The 24,247-nt window shown below is 58.4% G+C and overlaps 8 protein-coding genes across 8 annotated transcripts; 5 read left to right on the forward strand and 3 right to left on the reverse strand.

Annotated features, from left to right (window-relative positions):
• Window positions 1-1,771: 1,771 nt before the first annotated feature.
• FA10DRAFT_48640 (hypothetical protein) lies at window positions 1,772-3,403 on the forward strand. Its single transcript, XM_025525511.1, has 2 exons — window positions 1,772-3,200; window positions 3,275-3,403. Exons 1-2 carry the CDS (start codon window positions 2,056-2,058, stop codon window positions 3,285-3,287), a joined length of 1,158 nt encoding a protein of 385 aa, XP_025381615.1. The 5' UTR covers window positions 1,772-2,055; the 3' UTR covers window positions 3,288-3,403.
• A 431-nt stretch (window positions 3,404-3,834) lies between these two features.
• On the forward strand, window positions 3,835-4,816 carry FA10DRAFT_48643 (hypothetical protein). Its single transcript, XM_025525512.1, has 2 exons — window positions 3,835-4,655; window positions 4,741-4,816. The coding sequence occupies exons 1-2, from the start codon at window positions 3,964-3,966 to the stop codon at window positions 4,760-4,762; spliced, it is 714 nt and encodes a 237-aa protein (XP_025381616.1). The 5' UTR covers window positions 3,835-3,963; the 3' UTR covers window positions 4,763-4,816.
• On the reverse strand, window positions 4,774-6,998 carry FA10DRAFT_238440 (hypothetical protein). Its single transcript, XM_025519140.1, has 3 exons — window positions 6,633-6,998; window positions 6,336-6,549; window positions 4,774-6,259 (listed from the first exon to the last, which is right to left on the reverse strand). Exons 1-3 carry the CDS (start codon window positions 6,931-6,933, stop codon window positions 4,870-4,872), a joined length of 1,905 nt encoding a protein of 634 aa, XP_025381617.1. The 5' UTR covers window positions 6,934-6,998; the 3' UTR covers window positions 4,774-4,869.
• Window positions 6,999-7,873: 875 nt separating this feature from the next.
• On the forward strand, window positions 7,874-9,438 carry FA10DRAFT_271094 (Arginine biosynthesis bifunctional protein ArgJ beta chain; the record flags this gene model as incomplete). The annotated part of the gene is made up of 2 exons (XM_025523088.1): window positions 7,874-9,340; window positions 9,415-9,438. The coding sequence occupies 2 exons, from the start codon at window positions 7,874-7,876 to the stop codon at window positions 9,436-9,438; spliced, it is 1,491 nt and encodes a 496-aa protein (XP_025381618.1).
• Window positions 9,439-9,745: 307 nt separating this feature from the next.
• Window positions 9,746-12,380, forward strand: FA10DRAFT_264949 (PP2C-domain-containing protein). Its single transcript, XM_025520855.1, has 4 exons — window positions 9,746-10,104; window positions 10,508-10,529; window positions 10,601-10,667; window positions 10,741-12,380. Exons 1-4 carry the CDS (start codon window positions 10,098-10,100, stop codon window positions 12,136-12,138), a joined length of 1,494 nt encoding a protein of 497 aa, XP_025381619.1. The 5' UTR covers window positions 9,746-10,097; the 3' UTR covers window positions 12,139-12,380.
• On the reverse strand, window positions 12,289-15,048 carry FA10DRAFT_48679 (hypothetical protein). Its single transcript, XM_025525513.1, has 2 exons — window positions 14,843-15,048; window positions 12,289-14,765 (listed from the first exon to the last, which is right to left on the reverse strand). Exon 2 carries the CDS (start codon window positions 14,690-14,692, stop codon window positions 12,440-12,442), a length of 2,253 nt encoding a protein of 750 aa, XP_025381620.1. The 5' UTR covers window positions 14,693-14,765; window positions 14,843-15,048; the 3' UTR covers window positions 12,289-12,439.
• A 4,254-nt stretch (window positions 15,049-19,302) lies between these two features.
• FA10DRAFT_48700 (hypothetical protein) lies at window positions 19,303-20,898 on the reverse strand. The gene has a single exon (XM_025525514.1). It carries the CDS (start codon window positions 20,772-20,774, stop codon window positions 19,473-19,475), a length of 1,302 nt encoding a protein of 433 aa, XP_025381621.1. The 5' UTR covers window positions 20,775-20,898; the 3' UTR covers window positions 19,303-19,472.
• Window positions 20,899-22,039: 1,141 nt separating this feature from the next.
• FA10DRAFT_291704 (hypothetical protein) lies at window positions 22,040-24,182 on the forward strand (the record flags this gene model as incomplete). Its single annotated transcript, XM_025524364.1, has 2 exons — window positions 22,040-22,620; window positions 22,714-24,182. The coding sequence occupies 2 exons, from the start codon at window positions 22,040-22,042 to the stop codon at window positions 24,014-24,016; spliced, it is 1,884 nt and encodes a 627-aa protein (XP_025381622.1). The 3' UTR covers window positions 24,017-24,182.
• Between the last annotated feature and the right edge of the window lie 65 nt (window positions 24,183-24,247).

Raw genomic sequence — 24,247 nt, forward strand, 5'->3', positions numbered from 1 at the left:
GAGGAAGAGCGAATGACAAGAGGAGACAAGCGAAGGAAGCAAAGAGATGAGCGAGGGCGACAAAGGTAGGATGGAGACAAGGGGGATAGTGGCGACAAGCAAAGTAAAGAAGGGGCAAAAGGAAAGAAGGGTGGCGAAAGGAGAGAGGAAAGGAAGGATATAGAGGAGGTCTAATAGGGTGTGAGGGGTGCCTGGAGACTCGCTTGGCCGATTGCTGGGCAGTCGTCCCTCGCCCTGAGTTTTGCTACGTGTGTCCTTGTCCTCTCCCCCCTTGCCCAGATCACCGCTTCGTGATGAAGCGGCCCGTCGTTGGTCTTCGGGGCGGCGTGTAATGTGGCCTGCACAACGTGTTCAAATCCGCGACCAATCTCGTGTCGCTCCTGATGCTCTTGCCGTCGCTGTCTCCGCCGCGCTGCTGGGTTTTCTTTTTCTTTTAGAAGATTTCGATCTCCTCCTTCGGGGTTGATTCGGATGTTCAAGCTGTACAAGTCGAGACGCTGGCCGAGCGAGATGCAATGCGGTGATATAATAGATATGAAGGCGATGCTTTGCGATAGACGGAGGAATTGCGAGTGCGAGAGAAAGAGAGAGAGAGAGAGGAAATTTGATGCGACGGAGCGGATAGGATCAAGAAGAAAAGTGAACGACGGAAGCGACGATGACGACAATGCTGTAGAGCTGTGCAAAGCAGAAAAAGGGACGACAGGGATCTGCCCAAACGAAAGTTACCGAAGGACAGAAAAAGAGTGCGAGAGGGGCGAAGAACGATGAGGCCGTGACAGCGAAACCGAAATTTATCGCTGCAAGATGGAGTCCCGTGCGAGGCCGGGCGGCGACGGCTCCGACGTGCGAACCTTTTGTCGACAAATCAGACGCAGGCCAGCTCGTCTTCCGCTAGAGAGCGACAGGAGACAATGCGACGATCCGTGCCTCGAAGACACGCGCACCGGGCCCTCTCTCTGATCGCCGTACGGTGTCGCGTCACCGTCCCTTGTGCCCTACTCTATTTTTTTTCTCTCTTCTTTTTATGCTTTTCGTCTGCTAAGTGGCTCTTCCGAAACCAGAGCGTGCAGATCAAGGACGCATTCCTCCCCCGCTAATCTGAGACAAGCCGAGAGCACCCTTGTTGAATCGTCAATGGGAAGAAGGAAAGTTGGGGCATCGTTCGTCCCAAGCTCCCGGCACCTACGTGCTACTACTACACGCTTACTAAATTTTTGGCGAGCCAACAGGAGACCGACCCTTGGCAAAAATTGCGCAGGAGCTTCATGGATTATATTCTGCGCCTCTCGTCTCCCTGCTTTCGACCCCAGAGACGAGCTGCTTGAGAATGAAATTGCCACTACTTTAAGCCTGCAGCGACGGGAAGTGATCTCGGCCCTTTCATCTTCCGGGACTCCACCAAAGTAGCGAGGAGCGAGCAAATGCCTATCGATTTGAATGCAGCAAACTCAAAAACGAGCAAATCGTAAGGTACCGTAGCGCACTTTCGTAGGCTCTTCGGCAACGAATTTAAAGAGAAGCGCAGCAGCAGGCAGCTTGAGCCACGCTAACAAGATAAACAGTAGTTGTAGTAGTAGTGGCAGTTTTAGTCAGTGCATGCACAGCTACACTACATTACTACCACGATGACCGGAGCTTTGCACTGCTTGACTACTTCCGGAGACACATCGCCGATGCCCATGGGGGACCATCAGGTTTGTGACCGAGGATAAAATGAAACAGCGATTCTTCCACTATTCTGAGCAGGAGAACCGTGTCCCAACGATCACGCTGGACATGCAGATGTGCATACATATCAATTGCCCGGTCGGCGATGGAGAGAATTTTTTTGATAGCGTTTCTGTAATGTCTTCAAGAACACGCAACTCTTGCTTCTAGGCCAGATAGGACTTATTTTAGCTCCTTCTCCCTCCGGGGACCGACATTTACGGACGTCGGGTCCGCCTTTTACCTTGACACGTGCTCGCAATACGTCTGTTTCAACTACCGGTATCCCTTGATTTTTTTTCGAGTGCCCAGACTGGTCAAGGCAAGGCAGCCAAGAAGGATGGCATGATGCAAGGGCAAGAGGAGCCGCCGTCCGTGGCGCAGCTCCGTCGTCTCTTCTACCCATCGCAGGCAGACAAGCACGAGGAGGGAAAGGGAAGGGTGACGCCCCTCCTGCCCTTTTCCGACGAGGGGCAGGCAGAACGATGGGCGCAGGCCGATCTCGAAAGCCAGCTGCTCTTGGCTCAGGTGGTGCGGCAGGCCATCTTGCCGTGGTATGCTCGCATTACCCAGGACCGTGACTTCATTGTCGAAACCGTGATTGCGCTCCGCTCGGCGCTCCAGGTCGCATTTAGAGCTGCGTCCACGTCGTCCGGCACGAGCAGCAGCGTCCTCTCTCTTTTCGTGTCCGAGGAGCTGCCGGCGCTGCTCATACAGCACTACCGCGAATATCGAAGGGCGTCCGATGTCTACCCGTCATTCGGGTCACTAGCGGGCGGCCCGACGGCATCCCAAGTCTACCTTGCGTCAAATCCGCACCCGGCCCTGTCCGTCTCTCGACATGGTCGCTTGCACGTCTCAGAGGCTTACATTGACTCGCTCTTGCAGTCCCTTCTCGAGGCGTTGCTTCCGTTAGAGCAGAGTAGCTCCGAAGCTCAAGTTGCCATCCTGAGGGACGTCATCAAGGGCTCGATAACCAATCAGCTTCGGATCAGAGGTCGCGGGACATGGGTGCTCGTCCGCGCCATCGGCCAACTCATGGGCAGAGACCTCTCTATCTCGTCTTCGTTGTCATCACAGGCTTCTCTGTCACCAGCGTCACCAGCGTCACCAGTGTCACCAGCGTCACAGGAGCACACCGTCGATGTTGGCTCGATTGCGACGAGCCTGCTGCACGGATTGTATGCGCTTGCGTCGATGTTGATGCCTCTTGTCGTCAGGTCCTATCTCGACCTCTTCACACCCAATGCCGAGCTGCGCCGGAGCAGCGAGGCTCCAGCTCGAGGGTCCAGACTGCGTCAGAAGCGAGCAGCTGCCAATGGAAGCAACAGCGGCAGGAGTACCAGCAGCAAAAGCAGCGTCGTGTCGATCCTCCCAACGGTGCACTTGGCCGTGGAAGCTCTCGAGCTGCCGAAAAGGGCTCTCGGCTCGTTTTTCGTCTGGATCTGCCAGCTTTCTGCCTTGTGGCACCTTGACCAGTCCATTGCTAGGTGAGTCTTTCTGCTTTCTTCCTTCTCAACTTTGCTGACTGGTCGAGTCTGGTCTGGCCAAAGACGGATTGAAGAGCAAGCTGTTGAGTTCTTGACACCAAATAAGGTGGCGGGGTGGATTCGACTGGCTCGCGAAGCCCTCGTCGAGTCTCAGAACCAGCCTCCTCCCCCTTCGGCTGTGGAACCGCCCCTCCTGGTGCAGCACAGAGAGTACGACGAGCTGGTCCGACTATTGTCGCACCGCATCTCGGGTGAGCAGCACCGACGCATGCCCTGCCAATTTGTGTCGCTGGCGTTGCTGACCACACTCGCTACAGTCTACCCACCCAGCCCCCAGATTCTGCTCGGTCTGACTGAAGATGCGCGGAGAAAGTCGATCAAACGAGCCCTGGATCCCTTTCTCTCGCCGGCCCCTCGTCGCACGAGCGAAGCGCATGAGGCCGATCTCATCGACCTACACGACGACGACGACGACGACGACAGAGAGCAGCCGTCGTCGGTGACTGAAGTAGCAGGGACGCGGCTCCTACTCTGTGTGTCTGAGCGTGTACTAGCAATGCTGGATCCCTCTTTGGCTGCATAGCAATACCCATTCTCATCTATTTCTTGACACCGACTGTCTGTGCGCGCGCGTCTCTCTCCGTCTCACTGCATCTGCACTTTTGTTTCTCTATTCTCAGTCTTATTTTTTGGGGGCTTTGAATTGAGAAGATCGTTGCCGCGAGGGCAACGACAGCAACGAGACAAGGCGAGGCGAGAAGCGATGCTTCTCGAGCCGCTCACCTACCTCGTCGGGCTCCTTGCCGTGTTGGCGCTGCTGCTCTGCATCGCCGCGGGCCTCCTTGGGCTCTGCAACTGGATCGAGGAGCGTCCCTCGGCCGCGCTCGTCGTCTCGCGCCGCCTCACCTTGGTCGTCGCCGTCCTCCAGCTTCTCCTTGCGGCCCTGGATGGACTCCCGTGGGCGTACGCTGCGCTGATGCTCCTCAGCAATGCGCTCCACCTCCTCCATCTGCACCCTCATCGGCCCCGACATGCGCAGGCGCAGGCGCCCGCGGCATCGGTCTGGCGCGCGATTCGCGCCGCGCAGTTTCTCCTGCCCCTCGTCGCACACGCCGTCCTGCTCGCCTACCTCCGACCCGCGAGCGTGCAGACGCACCAGTCGCTCCGCGCCTCGTCGCACTGGCCGGGCGGACGAAAAGACTGGGACGCATACAGCGACGACAACGACGACGACGACGACGACGGACACGGCAGCGCAGTCGTGAAGTCAGATGCGGCCGACGCGGCGCACAGGCGGCAATACACGACGGGCCAGGCGCTGGCGCTCATGGCGCTCCATTGGGTGCCGACGCTCTGGGCGCTGCTGGGCTACGTCGCACGGACATGGTCCTTGCCGATGGCTTCTTCCGCTTCGTCGGCGAAGAGCGCGGACACGAGGCTGAGATACAAAAAGAGGTGAGAAATGGCGCTGGGGGGTGGGGGGTGGAATTTTCTTTCAAAGAAGCTGAGAGAAAAGGCACCGCCATCGCTCAAACAGCAGCACCAGCATCGACGGTGAATGATAGAGAAAGGACCCAATACAAGTACAATTACAAGCATCTAAGTGACATGATCTTTTGCCTCGGAGGGCTGACAGACAGAACTTTGACTGAACTGTGGCTGGCTACTACTACGAGACCATGGGCGAGTCTCGCATCGCCGACGACGGCACCGGGCTGTCTGCCGCCTCGGAGTTGGCAGCCGAGGGCGCACCCGTGGCTGGAGCAGCAGGCGTGCCGTGGCCATTGGCGGTCGGCCCATCAAAGTCGTCGTACATCGTCGTCGACAGGGGCGCCGCCTGAGACGCTGCAAATGGCCCGCGCTTCGACGCCGCCGTCGTCAGCCCAGCGGCTCGGGCGGCAAAGAAGCTCCGCTTCGGCTTGTCGCTGTGCGCGTGCCTGCCTGCGCCTGCAAAGCCGTTCTGGTGTGCATTGTCGTCAAAGGGCCCCAGGCGAGGGCGCATGGCACTGGCGCCGCCAGTGGCAGACCCAAACTTGGCCGCGAGGTCGTGGTTTGCAAATTGGGTTTTCCAGGGCGCGCTGCCCCGGCGCCCACCGGCGATGCCCGGACCAAGGCCGCCACCATTGGAGTAGGCGGCCGCGCTCCTCGCACTCAGGCCCCTGCTCATGCCTGCGCCGCCGAGGAGCCGCTTGGCCGTCGTGGCAGAGCCTCGCCTCGAGAGGTCGCCCGCGCCACTCTCCATCTCGCTCCCATCCTGGTCCCAGTCGTCTTCGTCGCCGCTCAGCTCGTCGCCGTAGCGCTCAATGTGCGCGTCGCGCAGCTTGCGCGATATCCGCTCGTCCAGGTCCGAGTCCTCGTCGTCGGACAGCTCGAGCGAAGCCATGTTGAGCGACCGGTGGGGCACCTCCTGCATCTGCACCGACGGTGCGCTGGGCAGGCTGCGCAGGTTGTCGATGATGCGCGCCTTGAGGCCCTCGATGTACTCGCGGCTGTTCTGGTTGTCCATGCTCGTCGGCGGCACATCGAGCTTGTACTCTGGCCCAAAGTACTGAATGTACTCGTTGAACGGCAGGTTCTCATCCAGCTCCTTGTGGACCAGCAGGCCCGTCTCATAGGTCCACGTCTTTGCCACGTTGCGAATCGTGTAGCCACCGCCGCCGAGGCAGATGAGGGGCACGTCAAAGGACTGCATGAAGCGGACGCAGTCGGCATGGCCCTTCATGCTCAGGTTGAAGCAGCCGAGCTTGTCGCCTGCCAGGCTGTCAGCTCCACACTGAAGCACCACCGCTCCGGGCCTGTACCAGTCCATGATGTGTTGGAGGACCGGGCGAAAGATGCCGCCAAACTCCTTTTCATCTACACCGTCCTTGAGGGGGACATTGACCGCGTAGCCCTTGCCCTTCTTCATGCCAATGTCTCGCACGTCGCCCGTGCCAGGGAAGAAATCGCCAAACTTGTGAAAGGAGACAGTGAGGACGCGGTCGGTGGAGTAGAAGGCCTCCTCGACACCGTCTCCGTGGTGGATGTCAATGTCGATGTACAGCACGCGGAGATGTGTTCTGTGAGGGAGTCGAGGAAAATGAGCATGCGCCGCATACATGACACAGCACACAAACGAGAATGCGTCTCACTCACCTCAACAGCTCGAGAATGCCCATGACGATGTCGTTGACGTAGCAGAAGCCGCTGGCCTCTCTCTTCTTTGCATGGTGCAGGCCGCCCGCCCAGTTGATGGCCACGTCGGCCTGGCCCGAGTTGATACGCTCGGCCGCCGCCAGGCTGCCTCCTGCGCTGATCGTGCAGAACTCCCAGAGACCTTCGAACGCAGGGCAGTCTTCTCCAATGAGGTCTGAGCGTCCAATTTTATATCCTTCAGTGTCAGCAGGCAAACGTCTTCTCCATGTTTCCCCCCAGTCCATCCTTTTCACTCACACCGGGTGCCATCGCCGGTCAGATCGTTCATAGTCTCGGGACTGACGCGATTCAAGAAGTCGACATACTCGTCGGTGTGGAAGGCGGCCATCTGCTCCCTCGACGCACGCTTGGGCCGAAGGATGTCCATGTGCCGGTCGAGGCCGTAGTTGACGACGAGGTTGTGCGTCATGCGCATCCGATGCGGCTTCATCGGGTGGCCGTACCCGTACGAGTAGTTGCCCACGTCGCCATCGTAGAAGTAGGCTACCGTCTGCTTGGGCCGGGTGGTCGGATACGATGGACCTGGATCCATGCTCATACTTGCCGACGGTGAAGAGGCGTAATCGAGCAAAGTCAGGGTGGAAGGCGACGCAGAGCTCGACCAGAGGAAGTTGGATGCAGTCCAACTGGGGAGGATGGGCCAATCTCTTCGGCCGATCAGGGAGACATCACGTGCGTCTCTCGCACGGACTTTTGTGTTTCTTCTCTCTAATCGCTCGGCGCGGGCAAAAAGTGACAAGTGAGTCTAGTCATTGATAGATTGAAACATTCTTCTCAGTTTCATGAGCCCGCTGCCCATCATCGCCAGCGAATAAATGAGCGACAACCAGGGCCCAAGTTCTCAATTCCAGCCCTACATAGACGCCGTCGGTGACCTGGCGCGCACATCAAAGCCAGCCTACGCCTTGGCATCGACCTTTGCGGTTGTCGCGCCCTTTTGCTTTCCAGGAGGGAGAGATCATCGCATCAAGGCGCCCTCGACCCAGTCGCCCCTCGGTCAAGCGGCGGGAAGAGCGCTCTCAGCAGGAGGAGGAGGAGGAGGAGCATCGCCGCTGCGAGGCTTGCCACCTTTTTGGCAAGCAGCTGGTTTCGCCGCGCTCTTTGCTGGCGGTGGCTACATCATTGATCAGGGTGACAGCTTGAACGGCGCCGGCACCGTCACCGCCTGGTCCCTGACCTACCTCTTCTTCAACGGGCTCTCGGCTGTCCGTCGACCAGGGCCCCTCTCTGCTCTTCTTTCGCTTTCAGCAGCCAGTCTCGGTGCTGGCGTCCACGGCTGCCACTACTTTAGCCAGACATCTTGGAAGGGCGCCGTCCCTGGCTTGACTCCTCAGTCGACGACTGTATCCCAATCGTCGAAGCCTTCGCAAGCAGCCATCTTCGGCCTCGGATTGGGCCTGAAGCTGGCAGGCCCGAAGAGGACGTTCGCTACTGGCTCTGGTAGGATGATGCGCCACTTCACCACGTCGGCAGCCAGGATGGCGACCAAGGCCGAACGGTTCGCCAAGCCCATCAACCCTGCACACCTGCCCCAGGGCTTTGCCGTCGCGGCCACGTATGCAGGCATCAAAAATGCCATCTCCCCCTCGCCCTCGAAGCCACCGGCAAACCCCAAGCCGGACCTGGCCCTGATTACCACGGCAGTCCCTGTGGCGGCTGCGGGGACGTTCACCAAGAATGCATTCAAAGCTGCCCCAGTCGTCCTCTCGTCCAACCTGCTTCTTCAGGGTGCATCGTCGTCCAACGGCTCGCGAGCAAAGAGCGTTTTGGTCAACTCTGGCTGCGCCAATGCTGTCACGGGAATGGGTGGCTACGAGGATGCTTCCCGGTGTGCCACGCTCGTCAGCGAGCTGCTCCCGGCCGAAAACCAGGAGGACAACAAGACGCTGCTCCTCTCGACTGGCGTCATTGGCGTGCCCCTGCCCATGGGCGCCATCCAAGATGCCCTGCCACGCATCGCAGACAAGGATATCCTCAACAGTTCCGAGCAGAGCTGGTGGGAGGTGGCCCGCGCATTCATGACGACAGACACCTTTCCCAAGCTGCGTGCCAAGACGTTCAACCTGGGCGGCCGCAAGTGCGGCATCGTAGGCATTGACAAGGGCGCAGGCATGATTCACCCAGCCATGACGGGACCACAGGGCACCACTGGTGGCAATAGGCAGCTTCACGCAACGCTGCTCGGCCTCGTCTGCACAGACGCACCCATCTCGCCCGAAGCGCTGCAGTCGGCCCTGGAGCATGCCATGGCCCGCTCCTTCAACTGCATCTCTGTCGACGGCGACATGAGCACCAACGATACCGTCATTGCCCTTGCATCCGGACTCGCCCCCATCCTGCCCGATGCCGAGGGCGGCGAGCTGGCCCTGGAGCCCGGCGAGGAGATCACCGAGCAAGGGCACCCCCAGGAATACGCCCAGTTCGTCGAGGAGCTCACGACGTTCTGCAAGGAGCTGAGCCACCTCATCGTCCGCGATGGCGAGGGGGCCGAGAAGTTTGTTGAGATTGACGTTCGGGGTGCGCCCACGTACGAGCACGCGCACCGTATCGCATCGTCGATTTCGACTTCGGCCCTCGTCAAGTGCGCCCTCCACGGCTCCGATGCAAATTGGGGCCGCATTCTCTGCGCCGTGGGCTACGCAGATCTGCCCAGTGCCGGCAGTGGACAGCAGAAGAAGTGGGAAATCGACCCTCTCAAGGTCAATGTCCAATTCTTGCCACGGTCAGGCCAAGGCCTCCCCGATGACGCTGCGGTGCCTGGCTCTCTCGTCGTCCTCAAGGATGGCGCCCCGGTCGGAGTAGACGAAGCAGAAGCCGCCAAATTGCTCGAAAAGGAAGACATCTTCCTCAGAGTCGACTTGCAAGGAGGTTCGTGGGGCCCAGCCGAGGGCGCCAAGGAGTCGGCCACGTACTGGACATGCGACCTCTCAAAGGAGTATGTTGCGGTGAGTTTGATCTGCTTTACTTTTCTTTCTTAAAAAGGCGATGGCCATGCTGACTTTTTTTTCGGTATCTCTAGATCAATGGTGACTACAGGACGTAATGGGATGAGAAATGAATGGAAATGCTCTGCCTAGTATTACTCTGCCGTGGGATTTGAGGACCAGCTCTGACTATATGTCGAAAAGAGATCATTGTGCGTGTGTTGCAGATCTAGATGGCCGACAGTAGCGGCAATAGCAAAGGGTTGTACTGCACTAGCTGCTGCTTTCTTTGGCTAATCGCGGTGGCGCAAGCCCCCAACCTCCACCCATGACGACGTGTCGCCGCCGATGCAATAGAGGGCGCGCGAGCAAAGCCGGCTTTAACTATCAATATCAAGCAGCGACGCGCCGCCCTGTCGGTCTGACTTTTGATTTTCGTCATTTTTCCTTTTTCTTTCCTTGCCCATCGCAGACCTGCCCCTCATTCTGTGACCACGATCAGCCAAGGCCTTTCTTTCTCTGCAACACGCACGCACGCACGCACGCTCTCTCCCTCTTTTCCCTCTGTCTCTCTCTCGCGCATCGACTTGATTGTCGTCTTTCGTCGCATTCGGCCAAGCCCTGCCCCGCTCGCGGTATATTTTGGGCAAGCACGGCTTCTTGGCGGCGGGGCAAGAATCTATCGGTCTCCATCTCCAAAGCGATTTTTTTCGTCTCGTTTCGCAGCGCTTCCCTCTCTTCAAGGCGACTGCACTGAGAGCAGAACGTTCTCATCACCATGCCAGGTCAGTTGCGACGCAGAATCCTCGCAGTGGATGGGCGACGGCGGGTTGGAGAAGCCTGGCATCTTCGGAAACCAGGTGCCTCAGACCTTTCGCTCCATCCAACTCCGGAGAGAAGAGCCAGCTGGTGCTCTCTGCGCCTTCTCACTTCTAGCCACTCCAGTCCCCTCCGCTGACATTCTCCTTCTTTCCTACCACGCCCTTCTCCTCTCTCTCTCGACCATCACACTGCTGACTATGGCGAAATTGCACATGCGCCTGTCCAAAAAATTCTTCGACGCTGCTCGCCGCCTGAACTCTACACCGCCCCTGCCACGGCCGCCACTTCCTCCGCTGCCCTCTCCTCCACTGCCTTGTGCAATGCGTCCTACCTCGCCTCGTCTCGGTGTCCTTTCTCATGGAATAGCGCTGAGAAATCTTGAGGATGCGTGCGTGTCATGTAGAAATGTCTTTCCTGTGCTCCACTCGCAAGCTGACGTCCACTCCTTGACTACCACAGGGACAGCTCAGCAGTGAATGCATCTTCAGAGACGCAGACGACCGCAAAGGGTTCCAATACGCATGGGGTGGGTTGCTGGCACGAAGTCAGAAGCAGAGACAGGCCTGAGCTGACTCGCCGGCGCATGTACCGTTCTTTAGACGCTCAATCAGCACCCAGACTCGTCGCAGCCAGCTCCTGGCGGTACCGCTGGGCTTTCGAGCAACGTGGCCGGGCCATCGGGCAAACTCCCCTTTCGCATCGGAGTGTCCGAGGACCGAAACAAGCGATGGAGGAGGACGATGGAAGATGCCCATGCGTTCATCTATGACTTTGGAAGCGTCCGCGGCCAAGGCTTCTTCAGCGTCTTTGACGGCCATGCTGGCAAGCATGCGGCCGAGTGGTGTGGAAAGCACTTTCATGAGCACCTTCTCGAGTCTCTAGTCAACAATCCCAAGGAACCTGTGCCGGATCTGTTCAACAAGACGTACCACTCCGTCGACGAGCAGCTGTCCAAGTTGGCAGAGTCCGAAGGCTCCTCGTCGGGGTGCACCGCCGTCACTGTCTTTTTGCGTCTGGAGGACGAAAACGGCAAGCCGATGGCCCACGCCGACACGGGTGGTATCGACAAAAAAGCCGCGGGCAAGCTCAGTGCAGGAGGCGCGGCGGGCCAAGACGCGAGCGACTCGTCCCCTGCGAGTCCCACGACAGCTTCACCAACAAGCCCAAAAAGTGCCAGCGGCGGTGGTATTCTGAGCAGCTTTGCGAGGAGGATGCGACAAGGTTCAGCGGGAGGCAGTCGCCAGGACTCTGGCGCTTCAGATCAGATCGCATCAAGAAGCTCGAGCGATTCAAGTCCGGCGACTGGCACTGATGGGACAGAGACGGCCGGAAAGGAAAAGAGCGGCGAAAAGAACAAAGCGGCAGAGGTCGATGGAGCGTCAGGATCGTCATCAGCATCAACATCGACACCTGCGTCAGCTGAAATGTCCGCGGATGGGCTGGTTGAGGTCAAGGGTAAAGAGGTCCGCAGGGTCCTCTACACGGCCAACGTGGGCGATGCCAGAGCAGTGCTCTGCAGGAGTGGAAAGGCGGTCCGGTTGACGTACGACCACAAGGGCTCCGACACCCAAGAGGCAAAGCGCATCACCGACGCCGGCGGTTTTGTCATGAACAATCGGGTCAATGGTGTCCTGGCCGTCACGCGCTCATTGGGAGACTCCGCCATGAAGGAATTTGTTGTGGGAAGCCCCTACACGACCGAGACGAGTCTGAGCGATGAGGATGCCTTCCTCATTGTTGCGTGCGATGGACTTTGGGATGTGACCGACGATCAAGACGCTGTCGACCTTGTTGCCGATATTGAGGACCCGCAAGAGGCCTCTGAAAAGCTTCTTCAGCACGCACTCAGCAATTTCTCCACCGACAACACCTCGGTCATGGTCGTCCGCTTTGCCTGTAGCGCAGGCATCTCGTCAAAGCCGCAGAAGGACCAAGCGAGCGATTCGCACGTCCAAGACGGCAAGGCCAGCGAAGACGGTGGCCTTGGCGAGGCTTGATCTTGGTGGAAGCGGGATCCAGAGGCTGTCTCGCTCTTGTGTATCTCCATCCTCTTTTCTCTCGTCATGTACAGCAGGACAGCTCTTGTGTCTTTCGAGGGCATTCCTCCTACTACGCCTACTCCAATCCCGCTTCTTCCCTGTTTACTAGTCCCTACATCGCAAAATTTGAACGGCAACGAACACTGCCCAAATCGGCTGAGAAGGTGAGGCCACGCCTGTATATCGCTGCACACCATTTTCTCTACAAAATCTGCATTTGCGTCTTGTTGTGAGTAATTAAGAGGGGGAATGACGGTTATTATGAAGGCGGGTGGTTCCTGTGATGCAGCAGCAGCACACCGCTGCCGAGGGCACTGAGGCCCGCGAAGATTGCCTTAAAGTACCAGACGACCTGGGGCTGGCCGCGCTGGAGGCCCCAGCCGTAGACGGCGCTCGTCAGGAGCGGGACGATGGCGTATACGGCCGTGCAGAGAATCTGGTTGGCGGCGAGGGCCTTTGACTGCAGCGACGAGCTTGCGTGGCTGCTGCTGCCGTCGCCCCCGTCGACGTCGTCTTCGTCTGGGTGCGAAACGGCATTGACGATGAGCGCTGTGCGGACTGACGTGGCACCGGCGCCGAGCTGTAGGCCCACGATGCCGAGCGCGAGGCCGACCCATGGCGCAGCCACCTTCTGGTCCGCCCTCGTCCGGGCCAGCAGCACAAAGCTGGCGGCTGAGAGGAGGTAGGAGACCAGGAGGATGGCCACATCGAGCTTTCCACGCTGGTCACGCTTGGCCACGGCCGCCTCTTCCGTCTGTGTGGGTGGCACTTCCCCATCTTGGCCCAGCGCGTGAGATGGAGATCCGTTCGAGTCCAGCGCTGTGTCGCGCGTTGCCACGCCCCTTCCAGGTGCAGGAGGAGGCCTCTTTCCAGCCTCGCCCTCGAGCCCGTTCCTCTGCCTCAGCAGCGGTTCGCGCTCGCCCGCGTGGCTATCACCGTGTACCTGCTTTTGGGCCCTGGCAGCTGCTCTCCTCTTGACGCGCTCTTTGATCCACTCGCGCGCCTTGGCGACCGCTGGCGGGAAGATGGCGGTGAGGTACAGAGCCCTGACGCCCTGAAGGAGGCTGACGAGGTATCCGTTCTGCACAACATCGTACTTGAACACTTCGGTGTTGTAGAGAATGAGGACGGGGACGAGAAATACTTGAAAGGACTCTTCAAAGACGACAATCAGCGCCAGGTTCAACAGTCTGTAGTCCATGGGCCCCTTCTTAGCTGGTCCTTCTCCATCCCTTGCGTCGATGTGGACGGCGCTGTGATCCGACGACGGGTGGTGATGCGGCTTGCGGCGAGGCCAGAAGATGGAGATGGGGGCGAGGAAATTGAGCCTGTAAATCAGGCGTCGAACTAGAGACACTGAAGCAGCGCCAGAGGCCGATTCCGAGGGCGCCGTGCTGACGTAGGAGATCCTCCTCTGCGCCGTGCGCCGTCGCTGCTCTTGGTCCGCGCCATCGTTGCTCTCATCGTCGTCATCTGTGGTCCCGTCGCCGTCCGCGCCTCCAGTCAGGCCCCCGTTGCCAACCTTTGGAGATTTGTGCCGGTCAGGGTGGCTGCCCTCCTCGCCAAAGTGCTCAAAGTCGTCGATGAGGGTGTGGTGCCTGTTTCGCTTGCTCTCGGGGACAAGGACGAGAATGTATGCCACGGCGGCCGCATAGATGGCCACGGCTGCATAGAAGGGCGCAAAAAACTTTTGCGTGGATGCGGCAAGCCAACCGCCGAGGGTGCTGCTGGGAAAGGCGCCCATCTGGCCGAAGCCATCGATGAAGGAGAGGGCACCGGCGCGCTGCGTTTCTGTCGTGACGTCGACGACGTAGTTCTGCACAGCGATTCGTAGGGGTGCGCCTGCGCTCGCTTCGAAGATGACGACGGAGAGGTAGAGGAGCGCTGCACCGACATAGGTGGGCAAGCTGACGCTGAGCCGGAAGACGAGAAAGGCCAGCGCGAGGAGGGTGTGGGTGAAGAGCATGAGGGGTTTGCGACCGAAGCGCCGGGAGATGCGGCTGCACCGATCGAGGAGGACCAGGCCGAGCAGGGCGCCGACTGTGGCCATCGCTGCCGCATAGCTCGACGTCGCCTTCTGGACCCAAGGGTCGTTACATGAGGGCGAAGAGGGCAGCTCGGGTGCTGGAGGTAGCATCATGCTTGCGCCCAGATGCTCGGTGCCGGATCCTCCGTCGTTGGCATTCCTGCTGTCGTAGACGCGACACATCATGTAGCTGTACGCCTTGAACATACTCGCGAGTGGCATGCCCTGGGCCAGCGCGCCCAAGAGCGTGACGACGGCCATGTGATGGGCCGAGGGCACGCCTCTGCCGAGAGCAGCTCGAGCATCGTGGAAAGTCTCGGTGGCCCCACCTGCGAACGTCGCATCCGACCGATCCGATTCTTGTGATGCCAGTCCTGGTCTGGGGCTGGGATCGTCGCCATCGTTGATATCGTCGCCGTTGTCGCCTGGCAGGGCCCTTCTGCTGCCGATGCGCGGGCTTGTCGAGGAGGAGGAATAGGAGCTCATGAGACCAGCAGCGGCCGTGATGCTGCTGCTTCGTCGCCGCGATGCACTGGGTCTCCGCCGCCGTCGCGACGGACTCGAGGGCCCAGCGACGGCACCCTTGCTCAGCTCTGCTTCGTCGTCCTCGTCGTCGTCATTGTCCACGCCATCCACCTCGTTCGTGTTCGTCGGCAAAGCTAGGGTGCGCTTGGGCGGAGACGAGACCTTTGGCAGGGCGCGATAGCTGCGCTTTCGTGGCGACGTCTTGAGCGTCGCCGTCGTTGCTGGAGGCCTCGACGACGAAGGGGAAGACATGCCGGATGTTTCACTTCCTCAGAGGTGTTGTAAGTAGTGACGACGAGGAAGTAAGTAGTCCGCCGCCTCCACTGGCTGACCCCCCTCTCAGCCACAAAACAAAAACCCTTTTCGCGCTAAAAAGCCGTGCTCTGCTCGTCAAATTTTTAGCGCAGGAAAGCGTCGTCCGGAAGCGTTGGAAGGTGATTCCGTCAAGCAGACGTTGCAGAGCGGGCCACTATACTTCTTGTAAATTAGCTAGAGTACAGCATGAGGTGGTGTTTATACTATAGAGTGAGACGGATGAATGGAAGACTAGGGGTGCTTGCTTTGCCAGAATACAAGTGGAATAGATGGACCAGCCTACATGGCCATGCGAGGGGAAGGGGGAGACGAGGCCAGCTGCGTACTGTGGACGTTTCCGTATAGGAAAAGGAGTGATAAAAGGTGGTAAGTGTCGTCCAGACGAGAGAAGAAAGAGAGAGAGGAGAGCCGCTGTGAAGGCGGTGATAGACGAGCTGGAGAGACAGGAGAGCGAAAAGTGAAAAGAAGGCTGTGCGCTACGCCTGATCGCTTCCAGATCCATCATTACGGTACGACCGGGCGACGATGACGATGACAGCCATCAAGGCGTTTCAAGAAATGCACGTATTCTTGCAGCCACACGGTATTTGTGCGCATCGAGCGCTTGATGTTCCCCGCAGCATCGGACGTTCGCCCTGGGCAAGTGTCATGACAGGAGCTCCGTGACCCGCAAGTGAACCTGAGGAGATGCGGAGGTCAGTCTGGACCAGATCTTGCTAGAGACACGGTCTGACGCACCCTCTGTGGTAGTCCAATGATCTTAACAACGACACATGGTGGATCCTGCAGTGGTTCTCGTCAATCCCAAGACCATTGCCACCACATCTGGTGATACAACTCACGTCCTTGGTGACCTGGCCAAAGATGAATAAGCGAAGATGGATGCGCTAGCGCTTGCTGAAACGACTCACTTCCAAGACGGTGCCAGCGCAGAGTATCGTACCTTCTCCAAAGTAGAAGCGCACCGTAGACCCGACGGCGGGGACAAAGTATGTCATCTCCAACCTCGCTGCTCCCTTTCTTCTTGACGATCCCAGCAGACGCCTCTGGGCTGAAAGCCTACTTCTTGATCGTTGCGCTTTACCCTTAGACTTGGGCTGGAGGAGGAGGTCGCCACTACGCGATGGAGTGTGCTTTTGTGGGTGAGAAAGAATGGGGAATCGGTTCTTAGGCGGAGCGGCGGTGTCTTCCGAAGCGGAGAGTTGGGTCGGGTTGGCTTAACAGGGTCTTATGGTGGCGAATCAGATCTTTGATCTTTGATCGATGACCCGAAAGGACGGGGGTGGACGATGCTGAGGAGAGAGATAAGACGGCAGAGACGGGAGAAGGGGGGAAAGAAGTACAGGTAGACGGGGGGTTTTATGTCGACCTGTCGAGCACTTGGAAGAAGATAAGAGAAAAAGAGGGGAGGGAAAGGGAGAGCGTGAGCGTTCTCTCGGCCTTTGGCAGGAGATGATGCTGAAGCTGATGAAGCACCGGATGATCGAGGTGCACTGATGCGCTGCAACTTCTCCCTCTGTCGTGCAGTGTTGCGCGCTGGCTGTGCGAGCGAAAAGGAACGAGAAAATCAAGAGAGAGGTATGGACTGGGATTGGAGGAGGAGTGTACTGTACGAAGGTGGGGGGAGCAGAGGAAAGAGGGTGGGGGGCAGTGCTTCGACTTCACTCAGAATAGTCCCTCTTTCATTCTGTCTCCCCTCTCAACACATACGTTCGGCGCCGTTTGCCCTTGGGCTTTCTCAGTCCGACGCAAACTCCTCTTGAAGAAAAAAGAGAGGAGCCAACTTCACTGGCAAGCGAAAACAAAGGAGCAGTAAATACGCCATCTTCGAGCTTCGTAAAGGGAGTGTGTCTCTACGTCTATGCATACATGCGCAGAGCGTTATGAATATGGATTTTCCACACAAGAGAAAGGAGAATCGAGTTGCCTCATCTTGGAATCCGCTATCCGTCTACTTCTGCTGCTTGGCGCGCGGACAAGCTAGTGTTGCCGTCCTGCTCGATCAACGGACAGCTAATTTCCATCTCAGTGCAGCGAAGGAACCAGGTGCCGGGAGAAGGGAGGTATAATGCCAGGAGCGGCATCGAGTGGGGCCTCGTTGGCTCACCACCGACGACTAAAAGCGCCGCCCGTGATGATTGGCATAGGTGGTGACGGAGAAGACATCTTTCGCTGCCGCTGGCGGTGAAATGACATTGCGGCCGAAAAGGGTCACTGCCGTCCAAGGCTATGCTATTGGACCGAAGAAGGCAATAGCAGAGACAGGGAGGGAAAGGAGCGACGGGAGCTGAGAGCAGATACTCCGCCTCAATCGAGTCTCGTTCACGCGCCGTTTTCTCCTTTTTATTTGTTGCTCCGACGGCGTTCAATGTAAGTCAACGGCGGACAGACCCCCGTCGTGTGCGCGGGCGAATCAAGCGCTTGCATTCTTTTCCGTGGGCTGTCCCTGCATGCATGGGAAACCGCGTGTGTATGCGTGAAAGGGACGAGCTGAGTCTGATCGGGCGACCTGTTCGGACCCGTCGCATCCACATGTGGCATCTCAATGGTTGCTCCCTTTCCTCTCTTTGTTTATTCGGCATGGAACGGGCTCCGCCCCATCTGTTGTGGAGCATTGCAAAACAACCGTACGCCCGCACCTTGCAATCTTCTCCGTCTCACATGGGGCACACACGGCAGAGACACGAGGTGGGGGGCCCTTTTGAATGACGCCATCGCTTTCTCTGCTTGTTCCCCGACGACGTAAGGCTCCGCAGCAGGATGTGACGCGTGTATATCACCGCGAACGGCCTCTACTTGACTCTTTATGATCTGTGCCAATACTCCACTCCTCTCGACGATGACCGAGAAAAACATGCCTTTGCTCTCTCTTCATCAAAACTAAATGACCTGGGAAAATACATGCGGCCGACCCAAACGGCCAAGACCAACAGCGCTCGCTGCAATGCCTGAGAGGAGTACGTCATTCAGCTACTCCTCACTCTTGTTATTCTACGGCGAAGGCGACGGGCTACCTTACCGAATATGCCATGCTCTCCTCACACTATCTGATGGGTGATTGGGTGGGGAACGCCCGTCTAGTAAAGTAATCATGTTGATGACTTCAGCGATCGAGAGATACGCGCAGGAGAAAGAAAGCGCGCGGGGTTGGCTGTGGACACAACAGATCGGACTGCGTGGGTGGGGGGAAAGAGGAAAGAGCGAGACATGGCGGGCAAGGCGCAGAGTCACATTAGGGTCAAGGTGGGCGAGGTGTAGCAAGAGTAGTGGGAGAGAGAGAAAGCGACGCTGCCATACAGCAGCCGGTCCGAGGGCTTTCTACAAAGCACAAAGGCAAGGACGAGACCGAGGCCGCTCTTTCCTCCTCCCTTGCTCCGTCCTCCCACTACACCAGAGTCACCTCCAGCAGCACCGAAGGGAGAAGACGCAATTCGGCAACGCTTCGCGACGCTGTCACACATTCCTACTTCTACACAAGTCTTGGCATACAGCGCCGAGGTCCTCCGGCGTCTTCTAGCAACTGAGCAGCACGCAATCCGGCCTTTTAACCTCATTCTCTCCAGCTAGTCCAACGACGACATGTACTCGACGGCCCCCAAGCCTCAGTCGATGTATGGCTTCAGGATCGGAGATGTAGTCGAGTACAGCTTTTCGCAGTCCATGCCCTGGACCCTCGGTAAGTAGCTCTAGGGAAGAGAAACGCAAACTGGGTGGAACTGTACTTCGGCTCACTTTCGCTCGCTCGCTCCAATAGGAAAGATTGTTGGGTGAGCGGCAGCCAGATTGGGGAATGGTAGAGGATTCAGGGCGGCTGAAGATTGTTTGCTCAGCTTCATCGGAGGAGGATATCTTGAGGTGCAGCCGGCGCATTCCGATGGCATCGTGAGTCCAGACTGCCTATTCGCCTCTTCTGTGCCCTATCGCCCTTACGCCTCACCTTCCATCTACAAAGCTCCCCGTCGGTGTCCACCAGCTTCGCAAGGCCATCTGATTGCTTTGCCCATCGCCGCACTGTCGTTCAGAGACGAGCAGCGTCGCAAAACAACCTCTCAACCATGTAAATTTGTACACTCCAAGTCTAGATAAATCCTCGTTCCCCATCCCTCGGTTCGCTTTAATAAAAGACACACACCTCCCCTCAAATAGCCTCACTGTGTACGATAGCCTCCCCAGAGAAGGCAAGCACTGTATCTAGCCTTGGCATAAGAGAGAATTCACGACATAAAGAAGAGACGATTTCATTTTCGGAAGACTTCGGAGGGTCGGTCTGCGCTGTTGGCTATGACGACGCTAGCAGGACCGAAGGGTGAACAGATAGAGAAACTGAGGTGAGGGTGAGAGCTGAGAAGAGTCGGCAACGTTCGGTAAGAATATGGTGCTGGAATACAAAAAGCCTGGGTCGCATGTCAGGCGGCCAGCATTGCTATCATGGCGCCGGCGTCTTCCCTTTCAGCATGCGTACGTGATCAAAGTACTCAGCATTGACTGCTTCCTCCCAGAATGGCTCGTCCACATTCGTCAGGCTGTAAGCCTTGACTGGCTTCCCCCACGTGTCGAGCTTGACTGTCTCACAGATGCATATGTGCTGCGTACAGATGTCAACGAGGGCCTCAATCGCCACGTTGCTCTTGCCTTTGGTTCGTGGAATGTACTGACGAAGCACGGCGTCGTTCACCCATCTTCGGTCTTTTCGCAGAAAGTCGACGAGCCCGAAGAAGGCCGAGGGTGAAAGCATCTCCATTTCCTCTGACGAACGAGCGTCCTCATGGTAGGAAGATTCGTCGGTCTTCCTCGTCCCGGCAACCGAACTCGATTCCTTGAATGTGGACGTTTGGCTTGCTTTGAGCAGTTGCAAGATGCTGGGCGACGAAGATGTAGGCTTGATGCTGTCCGAGTCGGTGCACTTTCCAGACGAGCTTGGCGTCGACGGCTCCTTACCTGAACCCTTTGCATGCTTTATACGCTTCTTGGGCGTTTCCACTAGGACCTTCGTTCCCGGAGCTTCGAGACGTGGAGCTTCCTTTCGCTTGTGGTTGCATTGAGGATGCTCACCTCTTGCTGATTCAGGCTTTTCATCATGGATCTCTTTTGCATGGTCTGGAGGCGTCGCCGATCTGACGTATGGATGGGCGTCTTCTTCCTCGGCGTGGTGTGGGATTTCTGCCATGGTAGTGGGGCTGCGAGTCTGCAGAGTTGCCATGACCATGCCCTTGAGCTCGGCCACCTGGAGCTTGATTGCAAGGAGCGAGTCCTGCTGCGCATTGAGCATCTCCTCGACGGCCCGCTTGATCTTGTCCTCGACTGCGCGCATCGGCACCGTCTTGCCCTCAATCTTTCCCACCTGCATCTCGCTGGCCTGGGCCCTATCTTGGGCCTTGCCCGCCAGCGTCTGAGCTTCCTTTGCTTCCTCCTGCGCCTGGATAGCCGCCGTCACGGCTGCTGCCTGTGCCTCGGCAATGTGGCCCAGCTTTGCCTCGACGTTCTTCAGTCGCTTTGCGAGGTCGCAAGTGCCTGCCGAGGGATGCTCTTCACGAGAAGTATCCGCCCTTCCGTGGCTGCCGCAGTCAGTCGTGGTCGCGTAAGGGTGAGCCGACTTCTGCTTTTCGTTCTCGATCTCATCCGTCAAGTCGACCAATGCACTGGTGGGCTTGTCCGGAGATGGTGGCAGTGTGCTCAAGAGCTCAGCTGGAGTGATCGAAGAGCCTGAGGTCGCCGAGGGCGTCGACATGGCGAGCAGCTCTCTGTACAGTACCGTCTTTGCAGAAGGTGATAGCGAAGGAAGATGCGATGAAATCCGCCGTCAGGTGGAAAGAGGGGCAATTAAGGAAATGCCCGCCCCGTCACCGTCCCCTCACACATGCGTGCGCCCGCGAACGTACGGAGAGGTGGGAAGATGTTGCTTTGCCGTCATCCTTTGCTTGGTCCCCGTGTGCCTGATCCGTCTTGTCACTGGCTTCTTGGATACTCCTTATATGAATGTGCTTCAAGTCGGTCGCCGCTTCAAATCTTCTCGACTTGAGTCTGACTGGCGACGTTTCGCTGGGCGACACATTTGTCTGTCATGAAAGACGTTGCGCGATCCTCACCGCATCCTTTGCGCCAAAGGTAACGCTTGACTCTATCCTACCGACGTCTGAGACATCGCCGCGGTCATTGCTGTCCGTCTCTTGGCAGGGGAAAGCTCCTGCCAGGCCATTTCCTTCACTATGCGACAGGATGAGAACGGCAGTGTGGAGTGGGGGGTGCAACCGCGCCGCGCAGTCTTAGATGAAACGGCCCGTCAATTCTCTGCTATTCGTCTCTCTCTCTGCACCTTATCTCGTGCGATGCATTGTCACACGCTGTTCGACACTCGCTGGACATTATCTCGACGTTGTCATTGCCATCCCAGCATCTGCCCCTGCTATCGGCTTGACAGGTTCGGCTTCACACAGAAGAAGATCGAGGGACACTTCTCTCCACGCCCCTCTAGCGCGCGCGGGGAAGACCTTGCAATTTCACGCGATAAAGAGAAATAAAATTTTCAAAAGAAGGCGCGCGCAAGCCTTGCCCTAGCAGTCTAGCAGGGGCCGGTTTCAAAGGACATTTCCTCTCAAGGCGGGGGAAGGAAACCCAACTTTCTGTTGGGGCAATCTTGCAGGCTCCCGAGACGCGCCGCGCAAAGCCTCTTATGAGACCGAGGCACGCTTCGGTCAGCTCGCATCGTTGAAAGTGACTGTGGAGAATGAATGAAGGGCAGCAGCGTCTTTAATTTTATATGATTTTAGAGGTCGCTGTCGTTCGTCTCACTCCCTCATCATTCCGTCACTCCGAGGCGGAAGAAGATAGACGATGGCGAGCGGTAGAAAGGGCGCCGGCTTCACCATCGGCGATAACGGTGGTGGTGGTGGAGGAGGAGGAGGAGGAGGAGGAGGAGGAGGAGGAGGAGGAGCCGGCGCAGGTGACGACGTCCCGCGAAGAGACCCGGGCCTGCGATTACCCCACTTTACCGCCATGGACGATGGCTCTGCGAGTGCCGCCAGCAAGGAGAAGAACGGCAACGAGGGCGACGACGAGGGTGGAACCGAAGACGAGTACTACTACGACGACGATGACGACGGAGAGGAAGAGGAGAAGCGTCGGCTGCGATCAGGCCCACAGACGCCAAACATCAGCGAGAGCGCGAAGCAGCTGCGACGGAGCCTCAGCGTCCAGGCGCTCCAAGATCTGGCCCACATGCCCCCAGGGCAGCTGCGCAAGAGCGTCGGGCAAAAGATCTGGAGGCCCCAGGACGAGGAGGCACGCATCCCGGGCGACTGGGAGAGGCTCGCCGTCCACGTCTTTCGCGGCGGCATGCGGGGGTTCAACCTGGCCTTTATGCTCCGAGGAAGCGTCATGCTCGTCTTTGCCCTCATCCGCGCCATCCGCACCAAAAAGGTCAAGGGCAACGCCTTTGTGCTCGCTCTCTTTGGCGCGGACAACATCCGGTTCAGCCTCATGTTTGCCTCGTGGACGGCGCTGTACAAGGCCACGCAGAACTCGCTCCGGCTTCTCACGCCGCTTCCCCCACCAAAGAACCGGTCATCGAGGTCCAAGTCGACACCAGAGGGACTCGTGGCCAACACTTCCTCGACTGCAGCAGCAGCAGCAGCAGCTTCAGCAGCTTCAGCAGCTTCAGCAGCGACAAGCCAGCCGGGCAGCGGCAACACGAGCGGCGAGGAGCTGGGATCGGGCACGGGTGCAGCGACGCCTGGCGCGGCGACGCCAAAGAGCGGCCTCACCGAGCTCGAAGGCAAGAGCGGGCGTGAAAAGGCGATGATCAAGGCGAAGCAGAAGCGGCGCGCATTCATGAAGGATCCCCGAAGCAGAGTCTGGCACGCTTACGTGGCCGGCGCCGTCAGCGGCTTGGCCATCCTGGTCGAGAAGAAGGACAGCCGGATCAGCCTGGCACAGCAGCTCCTCGTCCGTGGCTTCGAGGGCTTCTACAACCTTGCCCACGCACGGGGCCTCATTACCATCCCCCACGGCGCTGTCCTCACCTTTGGCTTGGCATGCGGCCAGATCATGTACGCCTGGCTCAACCAGCCCCACACGCTCCCGCGCTCCTACATCTCGTGGATCACCCAGGCCAGCCAGGTTGCGCCCCCGGCCACCGACATCCACCGAGATGCGCAGTACTCGAGCGTGGCAAAGGCGGAAAAGGCCCTGCAGTACTTTCCCGATGGCACCATCCCTTCGCCAATCAAGACTTCGAGCGGCAAGCTACGCTACCCCAACGTACCGCCAAGCAAGAACAACCGTCGCGGCATCACGGGCAAGAATGTCGCGGGCATCGTCGAGTGGATGAAGCGTGCCGATGCGGGCGAAGAGTTCAGGACCATTCCCTGCGAGCTGGTGCACCCTTGGGAGAACAGCCACCTGTGGAGTCCCGTCGATCGCTTCCTCGAGGTGACGCGGTGGATCCTGCCCGTGTACGCGACGCTGCACTTTGTGCCCGCCGTCTTTCTGCGGATGCGTGCCTTCCGCAAGGACCCCATCCGTGTCTTTTTGCGCTCCCTCTTTGGCTCCGTCCGCTCCTCGTCGTTCCTCGGCGTCTTTGTCATCATCTTCCAGACAATCTTCTGCGCCGCCCACGACGCCTATGCAAAGATCATCGCCGACCCCGCTCTCTCGGCCGCAACGCCAACATGGGTCAAGGACTTCTTGACGAGCACCGCCGTGCACTGGCTCGCCGGCTTCGCCACGTGCCTTTCCCTCTTCGTCGAGCACTCGCGACGACGGACGGAGCTGGCCATGTACGTGCTCCCCAAGGGCATGGAAAGCGCGTGGAGCGTCGCCCGGCAGCGCAGCTGGGTGCCCTTTGTCCCCGGCGGCGATCTCCTGCTGACGAGCGCCGGCATGTCGCTCGTCATGGGAACGTATGCGCAGAACCCCGAGCATCTCTCGGGCCTCGTCCGCCGCGTCGTCTACCAATTCGTCGGTAGAAACTGATCCCCCCATCTCACCACTCTTCCTTCCTCCACACTCTCCTTTTCTCGTCCTCTGAGGCATGGCGCAACTTTTGCTATTGTTTCGCTGTACCCCCGATGGAATTGAAACATACACTGTCTTCTTTGTGCAAGGTAGCTCTATGACTGATTTTCATTCTATTGCTGCCTGGAACGCGGCGGGTCAGGCAGGTGGAGACGGAGATTTGGTTCGTCTGCTGTCGCCTACTTGTCC

Source organism: Acaromyces ingoldii (genome assembly GCF_003144295.1).
Source record: "Acaromyces ingoldii strain MCA 4198 unplaced genomic scaffold FA10scaffold_1, whole genome shotgun sequence".
NCBI lineage: Eukaryota > Fungi > Basidiomycota > Exobasidiomycetes > Exobasidiales > Cryptobasidiaceae > Acaromyces > Acaromyces ingoldii.